Source organism: Desmodus rotundus, chromosome 3, assembly GCF_022682495.2.
Source record: "Desmodus rotundus isolate HL8 chromosome 3, HLdesRot8A.1, whole genome shotgun sequence".
Classification (NCBI taxonomy): Eukaryota; Metazoa; Chordata; class Mammalia; order Chiroptera; family Phyllostomidae; genus Desmodus; species Desmodus rotundus.
This window is the reverse complement of record NC_071389.1, coordinates 179732291-179755592: the sequence shown is the minus strand read 5'-3', so window position 1 is coordinate 179755592 and position 23302 is coordinate 179732291. Positions and strand designations below refer to the sequence as shown.

Genomic DNA, 23302 nt, shown 5'->3' with positions numbered 1-23302 from the left:
GTAGCTGTAAGTTTGCTCTAATAGCAATGGGCTGGGCTTCTGGAAGGCCCAACACATCTCACAAGACCCTGGGTGTAAGTCCCAAACTCCTGAGGTTAATATATAGTATATTAGATGAGTGAACTTGGCATAGTTACAAAGATTCAATAATTGGCATTGCTGGGCTCCTTCTAGAGTGCCAATTACCTTGGAAATGTATCCTGAAAACAATTTCTATGATAGGAATTTCCTCATTTCCAGTGAAAATTTCTGGCAAGTACCTTTAAGTACTCACAGAAAGTCCCTCACAGGAAGATGGACCCCCAACTCTCCCCAAATGTAGTACCTTTAATCTTTAAAATACCTAAGAATGCAAGCAAGGTGGCCTTGCCCACACACCAAGCTGCAAAGGATGACTGTCTCTCACAGTGATATTTCACTATCTTTAATAGCATATGAAAAAGGGAATGTTAAAGGCATGGTTTAAATTCTTCTCTCTCATCGATCTCCCTCCCAAATAGTCAACTAATCAAACCCTGTGGTGTGAGGTTGGGGTGGAGCAAAAGACCAAACGAAAACAAATGCCTCATATTTCTCTCTCCCTATCCTGGCAAAAAGAAATTTGAGACCAGCACGAATAAAACCATAAACATTCTTTTTTGTTTTTATTAAGAAAGCATGCAAAAAACAACAACAATTGTGAGACCATACCCCCTTCCCAGCCTGCACCAATGCAAAGCATTATGGATGGTAGGAAGGACTCACCAAACCAGAGACATAGAGGTTGAAGAGAGGAAGGCAGGGATGGGTGAATCTACACCAAGCAATTGCTCCTTCTGTCCCTCTCCTCACTTTCTCCCTTATTTCCTCTTGCAGGCAGTGAGCTCCTGCAGTTTTGCACACATCACCCAATACAATACAATGACTAGACTTCAAGTCCAGCAATGCTGAACCAACAAGAAAAAGTAGTATTTTTCCATTTCATGGAGGGGCAGGGAGCTGAGGCCCAAAGAGGGTCAGGTTTGTCCTGTGACACTGAGCAAGACTGAATTTAGTGGAGGAGACCTGAAGTCCCGGGAGGCCTGATGGCCAATCTCCAGCCCTAGCCCCCAACTTCAGTTACTCTGGCAGCCCACCAGAGTTCTTAATGGGGCTAGTTTTTCTTTAAGACACTGATGAATTATAAACAAGGGATACTCACATGTATGATTTAGTCTACCCTTGCAAACCCTGTCTGGATCTGAGTAGAAAAGTGATTTACAAAAGGGGAGTAATAATAGGTAAAAGGGACATCTTAGGGAGAACGGATTGAAGTTGTGTGCAAGAGGCACCTTGATTGGAAGGAATAAGGAAGAGATGCCCAAAACAGGAACACTGGGCAAAGGCATTGTGCTACCCTCTAAGAGAAATTCTCCTTTCCCCAGTGGGAAATACGACATCATTCTTCAACCCCACTAACTGCCCTCTAATACAACAGGGAGAACTCAAGCCGCTCACACGCCCACCTCTTACAAAGAACTTCAAAGAAATAAAGTGCTCTTTAGTCAACTGCCCTTTCTTGTCCCTTTACTTCAGCCTCACTAGACTTCTTCAACAAACTCCCATATATAACCCCTTACAGAGAGAGAGAAGAAGGGGTGGAAGAAGGAAAAAGCAGAAGAATGGAAAGATAAATCTCTTGGAAATCCTCAGTAAATAAAAGAATATTATAATAAAGCAGAAATCAAAGAGAGTTGTCCTGTCCACTCCGTACATTTGTCCTGTAGTTTTCAGAAACTAAACAGAGAGAAACAGAAGTAAAACTGTTCTTTCCCCCACGAGTAAAATTCAATAATTAACTTTATATATACACTAAGTACTTTGCAGCAATAAATCATGGCCACTCCTTGTCAAAGGAGATAAGTTATCCCTATACCTTTTTCTGGAGGTTTCCCTTGGCCTTCAGTGAATACTTTGCTCTAGACTATTTACCCCACACTACCAATGCCTTCGCCCCTCGAAAGACTATTGCAAAAGTGTCAGCTCCAATGATCTGGATTCCAACAGAAGCATTTGCCTATATAGTTAAGTAACTGAAATATTCCCTTCCCATATCGATGCCAGCTGCATTTTCCTTTCCCCACCCTCCTGTCACCAATTCGGTTTGGTTCCCTAGGACAGATGGGAAAGAGATTCCCATCCTGTCTTAAAACATGATGAAACTGAGAGTGCTAGAAAGTAAGGTGAGCAGAAGAGTGGAGCAAACAGCTGGAGGAGGACAAAATAATATGTGCTGAATGGGAAATGGGGATTGAAGAACAACTGGTAAATGCAGATAAGAGCCACAGTTAATTTTCAGAGAAAAGTTTTAAAAGCCAAAAGGGTTAAACTGAAAACATCTCCAAAAAGCTGAACCTGTGCTGAATAGCTGTCCTCCGCCCACCACAGCAGCAGAGGCCTGGCTCAGACCCACCACACCTCCCACAGAGAATGGCCTCGGAATGAGCCAGTGGACTTGGATTCGACATAGTATGATTTACCCATTCCCAGATGTTTTACATTCCAGCACCCTGCTGCGGTATTCTACTCCACCCAGCCCGGCCTCTTATTCCACGAGGGTTTTGTTGTCACCTTCCGGCCCCACCGCCAGTATGCCTGTCCCTGATGGGGAATGAGGACTGCCAGAAGGAAGAATCGAAGATATAAAGGGATAAGGAAGAGCTCAAAGGACAAAATTAGCACCATTGAGTAAAACCTGCTAAGTCATGACTGCCAAGCAGTAGTAGAGATCCCTTCTACTTGAAAATGTGGCCCCTCCAGTCCTGGACTGAATTGACAAGAACAGAAGAAAAATTAGGGCTGAAAGGTGGGAGTAGCATTGAATTTCTCAGATAGAAAGGTATAAATCCAAGTTTGAAACCTTTCCCTGTAGCTATCATGGCCTCACCTTCCAGCCAGATGACTTTAAATTAGCAAGGGGTGCACACGGCCAATGGTATAGGAACAGGAGACAGGGGATTGCATATAACCAATAATAATAATAACAACATAATAAGAATAATAATAAAAGAGAAAAAAACAAGAAGAGGAAGAATGAGGCAGGAAAGAGGGGTTATCTTCGGCAGCATCTTGCGGTGGCTTCTCTGACAGAGAAAGGAAAAAACCAGAATATATAACTATATACAGGCAAGGAGGGAAAGGTTGGGCTGGGGCTGCTCCTTCCCCACTGCCAGACTTCACCATCCAGCCCTGGGCTGACAGTCACACTCTATGATGCACTAAGTGATCAAGTCCCAGTCGAAGTCATCAGGGATCTCCTCATTGGCACCAGGAGGTGGAACCGGTGGCCGAGGAACCATGTGATGTGCTGTCAAGAAGAGAGAAAGAGATTAAAAAGAGGGTAGATGGGAAGCTATTCTGTCAGTGAGATGGACAGTGCTCAGCCCCCCAATTACCATGAGGAATGCCTGGTGGAACCGCTGTCCTTATCAGCCCTGTTGCTAGCCACTACTTCAATGAAGCCCTAGGAAATAAACTGGAAGTAGGTCCCATGCCAATATGCTTCACAGCCATTAACACTTATCCTCATGAAGACTATGTAACAGAGGCAAACAACATACAGATGTACTGTTCTGAAACAGCAGCACAGAAACATGTATATGTATTACGTGGATAAGGAATACGGGGACAAAGATTCAGATGTCATCTCCAAAACTGAAAATGCTGGTGGTTTCGCAGGATATTAGTAATTTTTCTAAAATGTACTTAAAGGTGAAAGATCTGCTCATTTTGTACTATTTAAGATAATTTTGGGTCTCCCCTGGCACTACCACCATCAGAGAGAGTTCCATCCCAGACCCCTGATACTAGAGGTCGGGCAACAGCAAAGCAGACATGGGCACAAAGCAGGTACGTTTTATGTTTTGCATACTATGTTCATTTTGTTTGCCTGCGTATATCTCTCATCTAGCTTCTTTTGTTTCTTTCTTTATTTTTAGAGAGAGGGGAAGGGAGGGAGAAAGAGAGGGAGAGAAACATCAGTGTGTGGTTGCCTCTCACCTGCGCCCCCTACTGGGGACCTGGCCCTCAAGCCAGGCATGTGCCCTGACTGGGAATTGAACCCATGACCTTTTGGTTCACAGGCCAACACTCAATCCTTAGCCATACAAGCCGGGGCTCATCTAGCTTCTAAAGCTAGACATAAATGTTCTAGGTATCTATCTTTTGTTTACATTCATGAATGTACTTGCTTTCATTATTGAAGATACCAGAACATTTTATTTAATTAATTAATTTATTTATTTTATTCTCACCCAAGGACATTTTTCCATTGCTTTTTAGAGAAAGAGGAAGGGAGACAGAAGAACATCGATGCAAGAGAAAGGCACTGATTGGTTGCCTTCGTACACTGACAGACCGGAGATCATATATGCCCAAACTGGGGATCGCAGGCATCCGGACCAGGAACCAAACCCACAACTCAGGTACATGTACCTTGACTGGGGATTGATCCTGCAACCTTTCAGTTCGGGAGGACACTTCAACCAAAGAAGCCGCACTGACCAGGGCATACCAGATAATTTTGGACTAAATCTGTCCTGTTTAGTCTCCCACGACATATACCTCACTAGTAAGTGGCCCACACTCTGGCCTTTAGGATCCTGAAGGCTCACCCTTGCCAGGAAGTGCAGAGAACGCAGGCCAAGACAGGAGAAAGTGAAACAACTGGTGAGGGAAGAGACTGCTCGGCTGAGGGTGAAACAAGCTTTCGGGCTCTTACCCGGGCGATTGTATCCTGCTGAGTCCTGCGTGGAGATTGGGTACATTGGTGATGGGCCAGAGTAGAGGTGGGGGGCTTGCGGGTGCCCATAAGAGTTCACTGCCAAACAAGACAAGAGTTACTTGAATGGATCATTCTACTCACCGAAGCAGGGTGCCATAGAGAGGAAAAAACAGTCCTCTTCCCCTCCCCTTAGCTTCTCCCTTCTCTGCTCTGTTCTGTAGCTCCCGCGGGCATGAAGGCTTTCTGCAGAAGCTATCAGCCCTCACCGCTTAGGGTGAAAAGACCTGGATACTAGAATTGTGAAAGAACATAGCTATTAGAAAGATGACAACTATGAAAACAAGGTCATTGAATCTCTCTCCTCATGTCACTGGGCTGATGATCACATAACGGTAGAGATTCAAGAGTTCCCCTGACATAATTCAGATAGGGGTCACTTAGACACAAATTAGGACTGGAGACTTTCTCTTCCCTTTTCTTACGTAAGTCTAATCTCCCACATGAAGGAATCATATGGTCTCTTCCTCTGGCGTTCCCCAGTACAGCACTTTACAGACAAATGTGCGGTCTATGTGGTGGACAAACTAGTCCCGCTGCTCAGGTTGGATCACTGCCCATTAGATGATTTTCCTCAATTCCCTTCTGCCCTTCTCTTCCCAATCCCTTCTCATCACAGTCTCCACCTCCCTGGCCACTTGCTTTGTTTGTACCTTGGGTCAGGGCTGGCTCCTGTTTGCCACTCGTGAGGGCACAGGAGTCAGTAATACGGGGAGGGGCTGGCGGCCGGTGGGAGCCCCCTTGGGAGGGCATGTGACCAGTCTGAGTAAGGAAGTGGTTGAGGGAGTCGCACAGATTGGCAATGTGATGCTGGTCCAGGCTCCAGTTCTTCTGCTCTGCCTGTCGCAGACTCTCCATCAGTTCTACAAACAGAGAAGCAAGAAGCGCTATCCTTATAGAGGCCCCCGAGCCCCTACAGGACCTACCCCATCTCACTGTTCCGACCACATCGTGAATCAACCCACTGATTAAATGCATTACTCCTGATTTCTGGTATCCATTAGGGCTCCACATTTTCAAACTCTCATTCCACTTGTTACTAAATTCATATTATAATTTTGATCTTACTGATGAATAAAACAAAATTTCAAAGTAACTGAGGGAACGAACCATGGCCACACCATCAATAAATGCTGACAAACACAAAATAATGGTCCAGGGTTTCTGAATTCCTGACAGCCTTCCCTCTCCCAGAGACAGAACTGGCTAGGGTGGACCACTGTCATGTTTGGAAATAAGGCTAAATTTATGAAAATTAACTTACAAATCATATCAATATCATCCACCTTGTGAAATATGAAGGGAGAACAGTGAGATCATCAATCCTCAAACTTCACTTAACCACCCACTTCTGGTTCTGGTTTGTATTGGGTTGGCGCACTGACATTGGACCCCTCCTCTCTCCTGGCATCACTGACCTGAGAACTGTGACTGCTCAATGCTGGACCAATTGAGCCGATTCACCATCTTGAAGCTTTCCTTTAAGGAGTCGATATTAGAGCACCAGTCAGGAGGAAAGGCTGTAAAGAGGAGGGCAGATTGGGAAATAAGAGAGAGGCAAGTGTAAGAGGGCAGCCAACTCACAGCAGCCTGACTACATGTAGGATTCTGGCATCTACACGGGTTATCGATTATATTACCAAGATAGTTTTGAAATCTTCCTCCTTGGAGGTTTAGGACTAGTAAAGCTATCTATGCATTAAAGTGACAGCCCAGTTCATAGGTAGGAGAATAGGTAAAACAATCCCAATTTATCCACAATTTCTATAATACAGGGCTCGAGGTAGCAACTTCTGTTAGCTCAGATGAGCTCTTGTGGAGGAGAGAGACTAAAAGGTCTAGTATTAACTTCCCCACCAATTGCACCTCCATGCCAGGGCCAGAACAAGGAAGTCATTCACCCTGTTCTAGCATCTCCCTTTGCCCTCCTAACTCACCAAAACCAGTACTGTTGATAGAAGCCTGGCCTTGTGCCTGTGGCTGTGGTGGTGGCGGCTGCTGGCCAGGGTGGGAGTGGGGATGGTGCTGATGAGGGTGGTAGCCTCCATGCTGCAGCGGGGGTGGATGCATGGCCATCAAAGAGGGAGGCCCATAGCCTTCAGCCCCAGCTTGCTTCCCCCCTGGTGGGGTACAACCATCTGGGCTTGGGGTGTGCAGTGGAGGAGCACCCCCCACAGTTGAAGGGCCCTGGGCTGGTGCCTGCTGCTGCTGGGGCTGTGACTGTTGGGGCTGAGGCTGTGGTGACTGCTGCTGTTGAGGTGGCGGCTGCTGCTGCTGGTACATGTAGTAGTTGTTAGAGGGTGCCATGTCGCCCAGGAGAGACGAAAAGCCTGCAGGGTAGGAGGAAGCAGGCAAGTCACTCAGGCAATGCATTTTTCACTCAACAGGATTTCCACTGATTTGAGGTGGGTAACCTCAGACAGAAACCACAGACTTCAAAGGGTAAGGGTGTCCTGGGACAGCAGGGATCCCATTGGTAGGTAAAACAGACCGAGGGAGAGCCTTGAGAATGTGGTGAGCACTGAAATTTTAGCAAAAGGTGAGCATCCACCTTTTTATGTGATTTTACCAAGATTTGGGTGTATGCCTGTAATCATAATATCAAAAGACACCACACATCAGGTAAAGTTTAAAAAGCAAATCATAAGGAAGACAAAGCCATTGGGCGTCTATTCTTTCCTCTTCCTTATTGTCCCTTCACCTTCCACTCCCACCACCTTTTCTTGTATTCACTATCAACAAATGCAGCCTCAGTGAGGAGTAGAGGAAGGATGGATGTATTTCTCAAACAGACTGGATGGAAAAGAACTAGAGATTGAGGCTTGTAGTTTTCAGCCATCATTAAACTCCAATGAACATTTTGCTGTCCTCGCCAATTGAATTCTTTACTTTGTTTCTGAGAGCCCCTCCATGTTCCTCTCTTTCAATCAACGCATCACCTGAGTTGGACTCGTTTCTCACGCAAATGCTAGTCTCAGAACACAACTCTAGATATGAATCCCCTGAGATATAAAAGAATAAACTAATGACAATTAAAATAAACTTTCTAAAAAGTGACTCCTAACTACTTTTAATCATTCTATTCATCTGCTGTCTATACAAGGCCACAGTATAGAACAAGGAGATCTGATGATTCACTTGAAGTCTTGACTTCATCCCTACCTCTAACTTCTTAAAAATAAAACAGAACAGCCCTGGCTGGTGTAACTCAGTTGGTTGGAGCACTGTCCTGGAAACCGGAAGGTTTCAGTTTCAATAACGTCAGGGCACATGCCTAGGTTGCAGGTTTGGTACTCGCTGGGGCACGTTCAGGAGGACACTGATTGGTGTTTCTCTCTTGCATCAATGTTTTTTTCTCTCTCTCTCCCTCCCTATCCCTCTCTCTAAAATCAATAAGCATGTCCTTGGGTGAGGATAAAAAGGGGGAGTAGGAGGGTTGAACCAGATCCTCTCCCAAAGAGCCTCCCAATAAGGACTTTAAATCATTCTCAATTGATAATTCAGGAAGTTGAGTATGGATGAGATATAAACTAATATTAGGAAGAATCATTAATTGTGTTAGGAGTGATAATTGAAATAAGTAACTTAAAAAAGTCTATCGTTAAGGATACATGTTCAAATAATATTTACAGGTAGAAGACATGTCTGGGAATTACATCAAATTACTCCAATTAAAAAAAAAGAAAGAAAGAAAGAGCGAGCCCTGGTTAGTGTGGCTCAGTGGATTGAGTGCCGACCTGCAAACCAAAGAGTCACCAGTTCAATTCCCAGTCAGGGCACATGTGTGGCTTGAGGGCCAGGGCCCCAGTAGGGAGCGCCTGAGGGGCAACCACACATTGATGTTTCTCTCCCTCTCTTTTTCCCTCCCTTCCCCTCTCTCTAAAAATAAATAAATAATAATTTTTTTTTAAAAAAAGGAGAAAGCTGAGTGGTAAATGAAATAAACCTAACAAAATACTGGTAATTGTTTAAATTGGGATATAGAAACATGAGGGTTTATAACACTATTTTCACTATTTTTGCATCTGTTTGAAATTTTTCCCTAATAAAAATTAACATAAATATGCTAAAAATAAAATTAAATTGTTTTGACAAAAAAACCCCAAACCACAATGACTTTTTTTTTTTTTTTTTTGGACTGGCCCATAAGGAAAGAGAACTGCTGTCCCCTAGTGGTCATTCCTTAAATGACTTGCTTGAAGCAATCAAATCACTGCCCTTCTAGACAGGGGATTGTTCCAACTCCCTTTCTGAAGCTAATAACCCAGACCACATGTTGAAAGAGCTGTCCTTCAGAACTAAGCCAGAAGAGCTCGACTCCAAACAGTTTTCGTTCATGACATGCTTCCCCTGACCAGTGATCAACCTCTCCTTATGTGAAAAATAAGAAAGAAGGGAGGAAAGAACATGTCACCACCTGTTCAAAAATATAAAGACGACTACGCTCCCATCCCAACTCCGGACTCACCATGCTGAGAGGAGGAAGAGGACTTCTCCAGCATGGATTTGTAGAGGTTGCGGAAGGACCAGCTCAGATCCTGAAAATTGATCTCTGAGTAGGAGAATTTGAAGTCATGGTTGGTGTTATATAAAGGAGGCGGACCCTCAGCACTGTCTCGGCCTGGAGCCCCTGCAGCCACCGCTGCGCCATCCACAGATCCTGTGCCCTGCAAACAGAAGTAAGAAAGACTTACTGATCCATGTCCTACGTGAGGAACCAATACTACCCTTTAAAGGTGCCCAAGCTCTCCTGCCTGTCTCCATCCTCTACCTACTTTTCAATGAAAGAGCATCATTTTCTTCTTTGTTTATACGTTACTATTTTGCTGTAGCCCCTTGCTCTTTCCCTATGCTACACTCATGCATTTATTTCTCTTATAAACGTTTTTGCCCCCCCTTCTTCGAATCCCTTTTTTAGTAATCTTTCTCAAATTTCTGCTCTCATTCTCTCACTCCCACCCCTTCTCTCTCTCTCAGCTTTCCCCTTTTCCTTTCCCCTTCTTTACCGATTTATTTGCCTACCTTATCACAGATACTGCATACATAATTTTACACCTCTTTTCAACCACTCATCCATCCGTTCCCCCAGCCACCATCTCATCCCCCCCATCCGTTCATCTGCCCCTCTGTCCCCTGCCACCTCTACTTCCTACCTGGCTGTAGCTGGAGAGAGATGTGGGGCTCTGAAGTGACATCTGAGGATTCCCCTCAGGAGGCAGTGAGGCTTCTCCACTCCCTGGAACACCTCCCCGGGGGCTCTTGCTTGCCTCCTGTTCTGGTGAGTCCTGGGAGAGCTGAGGGTTGGGAAAGAAAAGAAATCCATAAGCAGAAGCTTTCCTCCCAAGGCCCACGGTTTCACCTTTGCTGGTACTTGCCCTTTGCCCCAGATACATGAAAGGGCAAATACCAGCAAAGGACTGAAAACACAGGAAAGAATGTGGAAGGAGCAGCTGGCGCAGAACTGACATCTCTCCATGAGGTGGGACTTACATCATCATCTGGAGGGTGTCTTCTCTTTCGGGAGATGTCAGGGCACGTGTCAATTGTCCAATAAGAGCCCTAGAAGGAGAACCAGCACCACGGAGAACAAAATCATTACAGCTGAAAATTCCCACCTTTGGAAAAGTAGATATTTTGGAGGATTTTCTCATAAAATAACACTTATATTAAGACAAATGACTGGGAATAGAAAAAAAGAAATTAAGAAATGACTGGAAATTCACACAGAAGCCTGAGGATCCTGGCTGTTTTCGAGGAGTTAATTTGTCCTACAGGTTCACTAAGTACATCAAACATACCCCCTGTGGCGCACTCACAGACTTAGATTTTTCTGCAGAGGCAGAACAATGGTATCTAGTTCAAAGAGCTGGGCATGCCAGACACATTCCTACCCTTGCGTATGATGTGAGACAAGACTCTCTTGGACTTTAGTGTCCACATCTGTCAAATGAAGAGAATGATTTATCCTGTTTCCCTTTGAAGATAAAAGTCATGAGATTTGTGTAGAGAAAAGTTCCCACAGAGGTTAGTAAGTCCACCTTTTACATCTAGAGAGTGTTCCACACACAGAAATCAGGGCTGCAAAGTCAACCTTAACACTGATATTTCTACTTTTAAAAAAAGATTTCACAATCTTCCTTAGTCACTCATATTAGTGGGGGCCCATGAGCTTGATTACCAAGCTCTTCCATTGAGAAAAAATAAAGCTGCTTCTCTAATTAGCATAGTTTCCTCTTCTGGGTAATTAAAACAACCTCAGGACTCTGGGCTGTCAACTACTTTTCGCTCCTTCCTGTTCCTCCTTTCAGTGCTCACAGAAAACAGTATCTCACCTTCCCAGGATCATCCCGAGGTCTGGGCACCTTCCGGAAACATTTGTTGAGGGAAAGGTTGTGCCGAATTGAATTCTGGGGAAGCACAGAAGCAAGTTAGAGTTGAGCGTCGTGCAAAGCAGTACATTTTACAATAGAACAAAAAGGGACACAAAAGGACATAACAAAAAATAAAGTTCAAGTATCAGGGTAAACTTATCAACTCTCAACACTACTGATGGAGGAAATTACCTATCAGGTAGCAAGTGCAATGAACTAAGAAAAATGCAGAAATTATACTGATGAGCGGTGATGACTATAAACTGAACTACCAGGTGCTTCTGGAAAGCCGATTACAGTATAGAGTTTTTCAATCTTTCCACCCAACTGACAACAGGTATATAAATGCCTCAAAATTACATCTGCCCAGTTCTTATATCATTCTGTCATAAAAGCACAATATTTTAAAACTATTTGTAAATATAATTACAAGTATAAATTATGAGAAAAACAAAAGCACAGTTCACCTTTGTTTTCTCAACAGCCCATAGAACGGCCACATGAGGAGAGAAGAAATACTGTTGTGTGGATGTGCTGGGGGCTTGGGCAGCTAGCAGGGACATATGTATGAAGGAGAACACTGAACGCTTTTGCCCAGTCCGGGTGGCTCAGTTGGTTGGAGCATCATCCTGTACACCAAGGGTTTGCAGTTCTGATTCCCGGGCAGGGCACATACCTAGGGTGTGGGCTCCGTTCCTGGTCAGGACGATCGATGATTCTCTCTCTCCCTCTCTTGCTCTCTAAACATACCCTTGGGTGAGGATTAAAAAACAAAACAACTGAATGCTTTCAACAGTCTTCAGCTCATCATCTGGTTTGTATGTCAACTGGTGATTCATAGAGTGAGAGAACTACATTAAATCCCCATTCTGCTCTGCAACTGGCAGATATGTTGGCACTCCAAAAGACGGGGACCATCAGTCTTCCTTCTTCGCTTGGAAGAGGAGTCCCCTTCTTTTTTTATCTCCAGCCAAACAACTCATCCTCTCATTACTTGCTTGTTGAATGAGTTGTTGGTAAAGGACCTAATTACATTATTTTTTCTTGGTACACCAATTTTTAAAAGATAATGACTACGTGCAATGAAACTTTGGAAATGTGATGAAATCCTACCACTAGGCAGGAAGGAAGAACGCCATGCCTTGCACACTGACTTGAACATAGTAGAGTGGCAATAAATATTTGTGAAATGAATAGATCTTCTTTTTGAGGAATCATCAAGGGTATATGATGAGCAACAGCACCCTACCATCCCCATAACTATACTTGGAGGCTCGGTATCACTGGAGTTTCCCTGACACGCCTGAGGAAAGGATATACCACATGTCTGAGGCAGGTCAGAGTGCACTGGACCAGATCATACAAAGAAACAAAAGCAGAAAACAAGGCCGTCGCAGGCTGAAAATAAGCCTTTGTTATAGAAGCCAGCCCACCTTCCAACCAATGCCAGCATTCTTGTAATAGGGGAAGTTATCACAGATCCAGCGGTAAATCTCACTGAGGGTCATCTTCTTGGCTGGAGAGGAGTTGATGGCATAGGTGATGAGGGTGGCGTAGCTGTATCGTGGTTTGCCATCCTGGTGGACTGCTGCCTCATCTTTGCTCAGGGTGGCATTAGGGTCTGTGGGTGAGCCTGGTGGACACTTGCGGCTGCCCCCTGGAGGCCCAGCCTGGGAGGCACTCCCAAGCTTCTCAATGGTAGCCCGGAGGGTCAGCTGGGGGAGCCAGTCTATGGAAGTGAGGCTACTCTCTAGGTCAGAAGCCATGGTTCTTCTTGGTTCTGCAGAAAAGTGGACAAAGGGAAGAGGAAAATAGAATAGATGAGTGTTACCTCTGGTTATGGTGGCAAGTAATACTCAAATCCTAGTGCTTTAAGGGAAGTGGAAAGTAGCATTTCTTTCTTCTATAATTCCCTTAGTAGACTTCTCTCTGAGACAGCCCCCAACCACATGGTCCTAGAACCCTCCAATGGATCAACCATTATCTACCAGATGACAGACTGGTACTTATTCTACATCTTAATGTGGAAGATGGTCTCTCCCTTCAGGCAGGACTAAGAGAGAAATCAAACCTCCCACCCAAAGGAGCTATTCCTTCCATTGTCCTTACTGAAAGCCCTACAGCATAACATTTTTAAACTATGTAGAAATAATTTTTTAAAATACTCTTAGATAGCAGGAGAAACCTGCCAAAGTTTATTCTTCAATTAAGTGACACTTGTAATAATTAACATACATCTACAGATAGACAGCACAAGTGAACATGTGAAGAAAAACACACTAATGAAGCACACGCAACACTTTAAAGATGTTTCATATTAAATATATTTGAGCACTTGCCCTTTTTAGCCCACATACATGTGCATGTGAGGCATATTAGATATACACCAAGCATAAGTTACATATGAGTAACAGCAAAGAACAGATGTAAGACAGACACATAAACAGGGGCCCCCAAAGAGAGATCACAACCAGCTACACAGCGTACCTTACCAACAGAGCCCAGAGTCCCACACAGAGGTAACAGATCCTGAGTCTGGTTGCCCTCACACCTTGAAAGCTACCCCTCTGCAAGCTCCCGCCCACAGACACCTACACCAGGAAGAAGTCATCAACAAGGACCTCCCACCTCTCATCCTGCTGGGCTTCGTGAGCCCAGGAGACACCCAGCTGAGTGCTCACCGGTAACAATCAGATAGCCTGGCTAAAAATAGCCACTCTGGGGCTAAGAACTGGCTCCCCTTCTCCCGCCCTCCTCTCCTTCCTTCCAAGCCAGGCACGCAAGCTCGCTGCACCTCCATGCAAACTCCTGGCGCTGCCAAACCGCCCACGCCTGATGTTTGCACGCCCTGCTGCCACCCACACAGCCTGGGCGTTCTTTCTGACAGAGAGGTGTAGCTAGAGTGACGTCTTGGTGGGGGAAGGATTAGACCGATGGGTGACATCTGTACTGCAGGGTCTAGAAAGGCTGGCAGGAACCTCTTGGTAGCCATTTGGCACTCCCCTAGAGCTGATGCCAGCGATCCACTGAGCACTTGCTGCCTAACAGGTTTGTGCCTGCACGGCCTCCGGATTCCAACTGGTATTTCTCCCTCTCACCCCTGCAGACAGTCCCACCGGGGCATTTCTCTAGCACGCCTCAGATTTCAGAGTCCTGGACAGAAAAATACTATGTATGTACTCTAAACCCACACACAGATACTATGCACAAGCAGATACATACAACTCCACACAAATCCACTCACTTTGCCATTCAAAGCTCTCTCCCGCTACGGCTGCCTACCCCTCTCCTGACTCCAACACAGCTTTCAGGCTGCCACCAGTCACTCTTCTGGTCAGTGCCTCTTCTCCCCGTGACACTCACCTCTTCCTCCTAAGGAGCAGCATTCATGCTCATCTCCCTCTCTTCCCAGGTCTTTGTGCATACATACAAGTACCCTGCCCTGAGCTTGTCACCAGCAACACACCCACTCCGCAGGCTGAATGAAGGAAACACCTTAGTGCCTGGGGGACCTGGGCATCCAGAGACCCAATCGTAACCCAAGAATTTCTTGACAGGAGAAAGGCGGAGGATGGGGGGGGGGGGCGGGGCATGTTTATGAATAGCTTCATAAAGGGGTTTTCCTTCTATCCTTATCTTCTCTCCCACCACCCTCCTTTTCATCCCACTACCATGGAAACTTAGAAACGAATAGGGATATTCAATCGTTCCAGGAAGTCTCAGACCTCCTAGCACTATACTAAGTCAAAACACCACAGCCTCTGGGGTAAAGCCGGGCTCTTTGGGCAGCAACTGGGGGCCAGAGCTGGGTTAGCCAGAGCTGAACGATAACACAAGGTGAGCAGGGTCTCAGTGACCAGAGGGGGAGGTCTTAAAGAAGTTTCACTCTACTCCCTACGATCTCCTGCTAAAGATCCCTAGGAAATATCATCTTAAGAACACAGAAGCCTGTTGTGGGTATTTCATTTGAAACTCACCCAACACTGGGCAAGAGCGTGAGAGTAGATTTAAAGTGGTAAGAGGGCTTCCAGAACCCATTTGGCACATGCCAATCACTGTGACTTCTGGAAAGGGAAGCACTCTCAGCCTTTTGCTAGTTGTTGTATGCCCTTCCGTATCCTTACCCCAGCACCAGGCTAGGACACTGAGGTTAAATTTAACCTTTCTCCAGCACCCTCCCAGTCAGCCCTCCAGATACTGCCCTAGCACTCAGAATATATTCCAGTCTTAGCAGCTACAAGAAGCTTGCAACAAAAGGTCCTTCTGATCTTTCAGCACCCTTCTCCTTCTACCCATCCCACTTCCTCACTCCTGTCACTTCCCCATTCTTGAAGGGCAGCCCAGTGTGAAAAGGCTCAAAGATTGAGGTTCCTCTGTTCCACTCCCAACCTTGACACTGACTCACTAAAGGTCCCTAACTACCCCTTGCTCCCTGAAGTTTTGATGCCTCAGTTTCCCCTGTCAATAAAAGGGATGAGATCATACACACTGCCAAAGCTTCATCCCTGGAGGGAAGTGAATGAAGCTTAATGACCTCGTGGCTGCCACAAATTCCACGTTCCCCAAAATAATGGCATGAGGCTGATGTTCAGGGCTATTATTAGAAAGGCAAACAAGAGGTACTTCCATTTCTCAGTCCAACCAACCTAGTTACCCAGACCTCTCTCTCCAGGTGGGCCTCGTGCCACTGGGCTTGGGCAGAACCTGAGTCAGGCCACATTCTTCTCTGCGTGCTGGAAGACTGAAAGGAAATACCCACAGAAACTGGGAAAGGCAGCCAAAGGGCAGGCTCCATCACATCCACAGGGCGTCTAATGAAGACTACAGTACTGGGAGAAAGGCAGAGAAAAACAGAAAGACATTCTGTTGGAGCAGAAGACTGATCCCGGATGAGACGTGTAAGATCCAAAATTATAGGCACAGCTTTCTTCCCATTTTATCTGGAAGGCCAGTAATTGTTCTCTGGATGGTGCCAAGGTCAGGTATTAAAGAGTGATAACTTCCTGCTTTGTACATAATGCCAAACCTAATAGAGCAGTGGCTAAGTTAACCATATTACCAATTACTAGTCAGGCTGCCTTGGCTTCAGTCCCGGCTCCACTACCTACGGGCTGTGCAACCTCAGGCAGATTACTTAACCACTGTGTGTTGTAGTTTTTCCATCTAAAACCAAAGATGATAATTGTACCTACAGAGGGTTGTTGTGAGAATTACCCTAAGTTAATATTCTTAAAGCCCTTAGTAAGAATAACTATTACTATTTTTTAATGGGGGAAAAGAATATTAGAAATTAAAAATTAGAAACCTATCAGATTATAGAGGTGAGACTGGAAGCAGAAAGCCTGTGATGGTATATACTGCAAAGCCTGCACTCAGTTTGAAATATGTTCAGGACATCAGAATCTCAAGTTCTTGCTTTGGGGATAGCATCACTCCAGTGCTGACCAGGGCCAGGACCAAGTAAACTCTAAGGATGAAGAATTGAGGAATATCATCTCTTATTTTTCAGGGGGCACTAGGTCTCGCCATAAGACACGATCTGGAAAACAGCACTCTCTAAACCACAGTTACTTCATCCCCAGAGCCACGTGCTTCTGGTATCACAGAGGCAAGGAGACTTAGGGAAACTCAGAGCGAGCAGGGCCGAGGAAGTGGCGGGGTGGCGGCACACCTAGGGGTGCTGTGCTGCTGTTCGCTCTGAGCCATCGACAGGTTGCATCCCAGCATCTGGTAGAGTACTTTGTAGGAAACAGACTGCTGTTACACCAGAGCTGTCTCTTTTCCAAAAAGTTAAGAAGGGAGTTTTAGGATTAAGAATCAAAGATTCTTATGCCTTTGAGACCAGAGATACCAGAAATGAAGCTCTCTTATTAATAAGTCCCAAAAGAAGCGGTCCCAGCCTGAGACTGGGCTGTCCTGCTGCTTAGGATGACTATCATGCAGCCATTCATAAGGACTCCCACTGGCCAGGGAAGGCCAGGCCTTTCCGCCAGCCTGGGCATCCTTACTGGGACCCTCCCCAGGTCCTTGCACAGGGGCACCTTCTTTTAGAGGCCTACCAGGAACGTACAATGCTAGGTCATTGAAGGCTTGGTCTGAAATGCGCACATGTACCTGTCTCCGGAAACATACCCACTCGAAACACGGTCATACAGCCACACTCACCTGAATTAAGAAACATATGCACATCATTCTAAAGCACAGCCACACAAACCTGGATTGCAGCCGCCTCCTATACTCCTATACCTCTCCTACCAGATAGCTTCCAGGACCAAGGGACTTAGGCAACCCATCAGTGGACCAAAGAGAGAAGGAAGAAACATAAAAACCTAAAGAGATAAAGCCTCCCACTTGGCCTTGCTGTGGGGTATAAAACCCCTTACAGAAGATATTTCCTAGTGACAAGGCAGGAAGGCAGCCACCCAGTTAGTGACCTCAGGGTGAAAGGCAGAGCTCTACTAACCACCAGCCTGGGCTCAACTAGAAGGATTTCCTGGCACCTTTTCCCCACATTTTCTAAAGATTCTGGACTTTGATGATTCCTACTCCTATCTTACAAAGGAAAAGTTAAATGCAAGGCTCCAGAGACCCAGAACTGAACAAGAAGCAGGAAGAGAGATGAAACTACTGGGTGCTTTCAGGAAAGGGAATTCCTCAGAGGTCACATCTCCCTGGAGGCCAGCTTATTCAAATGAAAGGCTGGAAAGAGGCTGAGCAGAACACTTCTCTCTTCCTGGGCAGGATCTGATTTTTCCTGAGGAACTGTCAGCAAAGGACAAGAGTTGGCCTGGGGACTGAGGCAGTGGTACGGGGTCAGCCTTGGGAACAACTTCAACCCAGGAGTTGGCATTCCCCTATGCCCTTCCTTCTTGTCTCAGGACATGTGGAGTTCCCATTCTCCCTTTGGATTTCATTGGTAGAGGAACACTTCCAGCCAGGCATGAGAATATCACTACAGGAGACCCCTTGATGTCTGAGCTACAATGAGTGGGGAGAGACTGCTTTTCTTTTGAGAGAGCAATAATCACAGTGGTAGGAGAGGGCATAAAACTGACCGAGGGTTACAGATAAGAAAATGTAACATCAATGAAAGCCACAAACAAGGCCAGGCCATGAAACGTCACCATGACTTTAGTGAGGGCCCACTCTCCAGGTGAGAAGGCCCACTGTCCAGGTGACACAGGCCATGGACGGAGGATGGTAAGGGAGTCTGGCTGGGATGTGTCCATCATTGTTACACAGTACAGATGGATTCCGAAAAAGCAAGCGTTTTCTGATATCCCTTTGCTGTCAGTGTAGAAGCTTCATCCTCCCTAGGGACCTTGTATGAATCCCATCCTTTAGACCCCAAACACCAAGAAACCCACTTCTCAGAGTCTCAGCCTCAAGATGTGGGTTTGAGTGCAGGAGCTCCTTCAGAACACACTTCTCTGAGGATTCTGAGTTATCACTCTACCTTCCCCAGTAATGGAACCCAAGAGACACCATCGCAGACCCCTACACCCACTGATCCCTAAGGATGACAGAGAGAAGACAAAAGAATGCACTAACCTGTCTCCAAAGTTCCCCCAGCAAAGTGAGGGAACCACCTGGTACTGGAGTTTGGGGTTGGAGGGATCCCCGTCTTCAAAGGCAGATGAAGAGTCTCATCCTCAGTGGCTCTTCCTGTACTTGGCCGAGCCTTCCAAGCTGGGGAGGGGATCTGGGTCCCCTGAGGATGAGGAGCGAAGGGAGGAGAAGGAGGAGGGGGAGGAGGAGAAGGAGGTCCTACCTGGGGAAGGTGGCACACCCCCCACACCCTGCCAGTAGCGCTGGGGAGGAGGGGAGGAGCCTCTCCCAACCAGGAGTTGTCTCCTCCCCCTTGGGGGAGTCCCCCTCCCCCCCAAAGTGGATCTTTCGGGAGTGGAGGGCTCCTTCGGTCTGCTAGAGATCTGAGCGGAGGGGCTCTGCCCTGTTCCACTGTCTAGGTCCAAGGAAGTTGAGGGGGAGTTCCTTCCCTCTCCCGAAAGGCTGAAAGCCGATTCCTCTTCTTTCCCTGGAGTGTCCCCTGCCTCTGTGAGTACTGGAGAGGATCGCAGGGTGCCTATTCCACGGGCTCACCCCCTTTCTCTTTGCCTCAAAAGTCCCGAAGTGCCGAGAGTGTGTTCGGAGGGGTGGAGGCACGCGGGGCGGTCTCACGCTGCTTCCTTAGAAAGGATCGTCCCCCTTTTACTTCTGGAGGTCTATTCCGGGGCCGGTGCGGGGAATTTCCTCGCCTCCAGGAAGGAGGGACTTGTCCCCTTACAGGGGTCTCTTCTTTCCCTCGCCCCGATGGTAAGGGTCTTCTCTTCCACAGGGAGAGAGGTGGCGCCCGTCCCCGCTCCCGCCTCCGCTCCTAGGGTGCCCCAGAGGGTGGGGTTTTCGTACTCCCCGCTCTCCCCGGCTGGCCTGGGCAGCAGGGTCCGGGAGGCCGCGGCTCCGCACCCCCGTCACTGGCTACTGTGGCGGCAGCGCCTCCTCTAGCTGCGTCCTGTCCGGTCCGCTCACTTCGTGCGTGGGGCTCCCCACGCTGCCACCTCTTGGGCTCCAGCCAGTCCGGGCTCCTGGGGAGCCAGAAGGCGGACGGACAGTGTCAGGGCTCGGCTGGGGCTCGGGCTCGGCTCGGCTCCGCTGCAGGCCCCGGCTCCTCCCCGGCCTCCGCGCAGCACTCCGGGCCCCTCCCCCTCCCCCCGCCCGCCGGGCCACCGCTGCTGCCTCCCTGCGCGGGTTAAGGAGGAGCGGGCCGCGCCAAGCTGCGGGCCTTTCCGCGGGGAGGCGCTGCGCCTGGGAAGCGGTGTTGCTCCCTGGCGACCCCGCCACTGCGCCACTGCCCACGGGACTAGCGCCGCCCTCAGTCCCCTCCAGCCGCCCCCTGGACGCCTCACTCCGCGCAGCTCTCCATCCACCCTAGGCGGCAACCTCCTGCTCTGCACCCGGAGATTCCCTCGTTCACACCTTACGCGAACAGTCAATTCCGATTTGACACTAATTCTTGTACGATGACCTTTTTTCATTCTGTTGATTCTATATGCAGAAGAACATCTCCATTTTTTCCCCCCAGGAATGTTTTTGATGGGCTTCTCTTTCCCTTGAGATAGTTTATAAAGAATTATGGGGATTAGGGTGAAGTTATGCGTTACCCTGATATCAACCTGGAGTTCAATAAACGCTTGCTCAATAAACGGGTGTATAAAGGGATAAAAGAGCATGCAACTGAGAAAACTCTGAACTAAACATGAGAAAGTCTAGCTTTATAAGCTTGTGCGAGGCCCTTCTTTTTTTTTTTTTGAATTTTTATTGATTGATTTTAGAGAGAGAGGAACATCGTATTGATGCCTTCATTATTGGTCGATTCTTGTATGTGCCCTGATCAGGGATTGAACCCACAACCATGGCATTTTGGGACAATGCTCTAACCAACTGAGCTACCCAGCCAGGGCAAGGCCCTTCTTCTATGGAATCTTGGTCACCAAAGAGAGGACCTTGCCTACCCAATAAGGGTATTTTAAAGATCAAACGAGATAATGTATGTGGAAATGCTTTTTAAGTTGCACAGTATACAAAAATATGACTGTTGTTTAGCTCCCTTGAAAATCCTATAATATATCTTACTGATCACAGAGTGTGGAATGTTCTCATTTTCTCCCACATGCAGAATAATCCCCACCCAAAGATAGTAAATGCCACTGGGGACTCTTCCACCATTTTTCCTCCTGGAATCATATTATTTCTCTGTAGATTCTTATATATTTCATCTTCTGGCCATTAAACTTTTCTAAATATACTCTACTTTCTATCCCATAAAATAATATGAAAGCAAAATATCCATGAAGCATTTGAATTGCTAAAAAAAAAGACTACATACTCAAGATTGCAGCTTGATGACTACATTTCACATTTAGATATTAGTCATGTCCTCTCACTAAATACATGACACTGTATTTTATTTAAATTATATATATATATAATTACATTATATTTACAATGTGTCAGGCATTGAGCTTAGCACTCTTGCATGTGTTACCACATTTAATTCTTCTAGAAGCCAAATAAGGCACTGTTCTTAAACTGATTTTACAGGTGAGAAAACTATAACTAAGAAATATTGACTGTGTCTCCACTTCCAGCCAAGGTGGAGGCGTAGGTGGATACACTGCACAACCAAAACAAGGACAACAACCAATTTAAAAACAAAAAACAACCAAACTGCCAGAAAATCTAACTGTATGGAAATCCAAAAAATAAGGAAGTAGGAAACATTCATCCAGACTGGTGCGCCAAGACAAAGAAATATGTCCCAAATGAAAGAACAGATCAAAGCTCCAGGAAAAGAACTAAGCATCAAGAAGATAGCCACCTCTCAGATGCAGAGATCAAAACACTGGTGATCAGGATGCTCACAGAAATGATTGAGCACAGATGCAAAATAGAGGAAGAAGTGAAATTATGTGAAATGTTAAAGGGACTCATCTAAGAAAAAGAAAATCAAAACTATGAACAGTAAAATGACAACAGACTCACAACTATCAACAACTGAACCTAAAACAAAACCAAAAACGAACTAAGCAAACAACTAGAACAGGAACAGAATCACAGAAATGGAGATCACATGGAGGGTTATCAGTGGGGAGGGGAGTGGGAAGAATGGGGAAAAGGTACAGGGAATAAGAAACATAAATGGTAGGTACGAAATAGACAGGGGAAGGTTACGTATAGTATAGGAAATGGAGAAGCCAAAGAACTTATATGTACAACTCATGGACATGAACTAAGGGTCGGGGGGAATGCTGGTGGGAGGGGGGATACAGGGTAGAAGAGGATAAAGGGGAGAAAAAAATGGGACAACTGTAATAGCATAATCAATAAACTTTACTTTAAAAAGAAATATTGCCTGTGTCTAAATTTACATGATTAATAAGTAGCAAAGTCGGGACTTAAATTTACAATTCCAAATAACTCTAAATATCCGGGTTATACTTTCTGTTCCATTGTTCACAGCTGTCAGAATTAAAAGTCATCCTGAAATTTAAAGGAAGTGAGGGCCTGTGGAGCCTTTTCTCTCTTCCCACCCTTCCAATATCCAGGTATCCCCTCACCCCTTTGAAACATTAACTCATTCTCCCCACACAGATAATTTGGCATCAGATATTTCTTACTCCATGTTAGATGTTTTATTATGTTTCTTCAACCCTTTTTGACATTTTCTATGTATGTATATGAAATTTGGGGGGCAGGGATAAAGAGGTAAAAGTACTAAAAATGGAAAAACTAGGGAAGGATTAGACTTTTTCTGGAAATATAGAAAAATTAAAAGCTCAAGAAATTATTTGATATATACAAGATATTTGTTGCAGCATTATTTGTAACTAAAATATTATAAACAAATTAAATATTCATAATAGTGTAACTGTTAAACTATGGTACATCTACATAATAGAATACTACTTAGCTTTTAAAAGAGTAGAAATTGTATTTAACTCTGAAAGGTAGAATTAGTGAAGAATTGTTTGTCTTTTTATATCTTCTTTACCATTTAGACATTTTGCAATAGGCATATATTATTTTAAAGAACCAATTTTTTAATATATACAAACATTTCAGTGAGAAAATCACTTTCAAAAGTTTGTATAATATGATCATATAGTTGCTCCTTAAAATATGTACATGTGTATATGTACATGTATCTATGTGCTCACACACATAGATATGCACCAAAGATGTGAGCTTAAAGAGTATTTTAATTTACCTCATTTCCACTATATTTATAATTAGTGCTTGTATGCTTTATGCTTATATAATTTTAAATTTAAAAAAAACTGATAAACCTGGGTTGGTTTTGTTTTTGTCCTAAGACAGGAGAAGCACCTGGCATTCATTTTCTCTTTACTTTCTATTAAGAGGAGTAATATGAAGCAGAATAAAAATATAGGAGTCAAAAAGGAAGGATCCACCCTTCTATATAATAGAATGTATTATATAATTCTTCATGAATGTTAGTTGACCTTTAGCAAGGTGCTTCTTCATAATATTGGTGACTAATATGTCATAATACACATTTTAGAAGCATTAAAGACCTGTGTATTATATGAAACCTTGTATAGTGGATAAGAGTCGT

The 23302-nt window shown here is 45.4% G+C and overlaps 1 protein-coding gene across 2 annotated transcripts; it reads right to left on the bottom strand.

Moving 5' to 3' along the window:
* Positions 1–623: 623 nt before the first annotated feature.
* On the bottom strand, positions 624–19844 carry FOXJ2 (forkhead box J2). 2 transcript variants are annotated; one of them, XM_053921843.1, is made up of 12 exons: positions 18721–19844; positions 15816–15998; positions 12603–12949; positions 11131–11205; positions 10289–10357; positions 9952–10092; positions 9267–9465; positions 6736–7128; positions 6217–6318; positions 5452–5661; positions 4739–4837; positions 624–3325 (listed from the first exon to the last, which is right to left on the bottom strand). In XM_053921843.1, exons 3-12 carry the CDS (start codon positions 12933–12935, stop codon positions 3237–3239), a joined length of 1710 nt encoding a protein of 569 aa, XP_053777818.1. In that variant the 5' UTR covers positions 12936–12949; positions 15816–15998; positions 18721–19844; the 3' UTR covers positions 624–3236. The 2 variants fall into 2 exon arrangements, with proteins under 2 accessions (XP_053777818.1, XP_024435223.2); XM_024579455.3 differs by lacking the exon at positions 15816–15998.
* Between the last annotated feature and the right edge of the window lie 3458 nt (positions 19845–23302).

What these genes read in the sequence shown, in the direction of transcription:
- FOXJ2 (XM_053921843.1), bottom strand. Translation starts at nt 12,935, where the DNA reads ATGGCTTCTGACCTAGAGAGTAGCCTCACTTCCATAGACTGGCTCCCC. An exon ending in CTCTTCCTCCTCTCAGCATG is followed by an intron (nt 7,129 to 9,266) that starts GTGAGTCCGGAG and finishes CCTACCCTGCAG; the next exon opens with GCTTTTCGTCTCTCCTGGGC. An exon ending in TATCAACAGTACTGGTTTTG is followed by an intron (nt 6,319 to 6,735) that starts GTGAGTTAGGAG and finishes TCCTCTTTACAG; the next exon opens with CCTTTCCTCCTGACTGGTGC.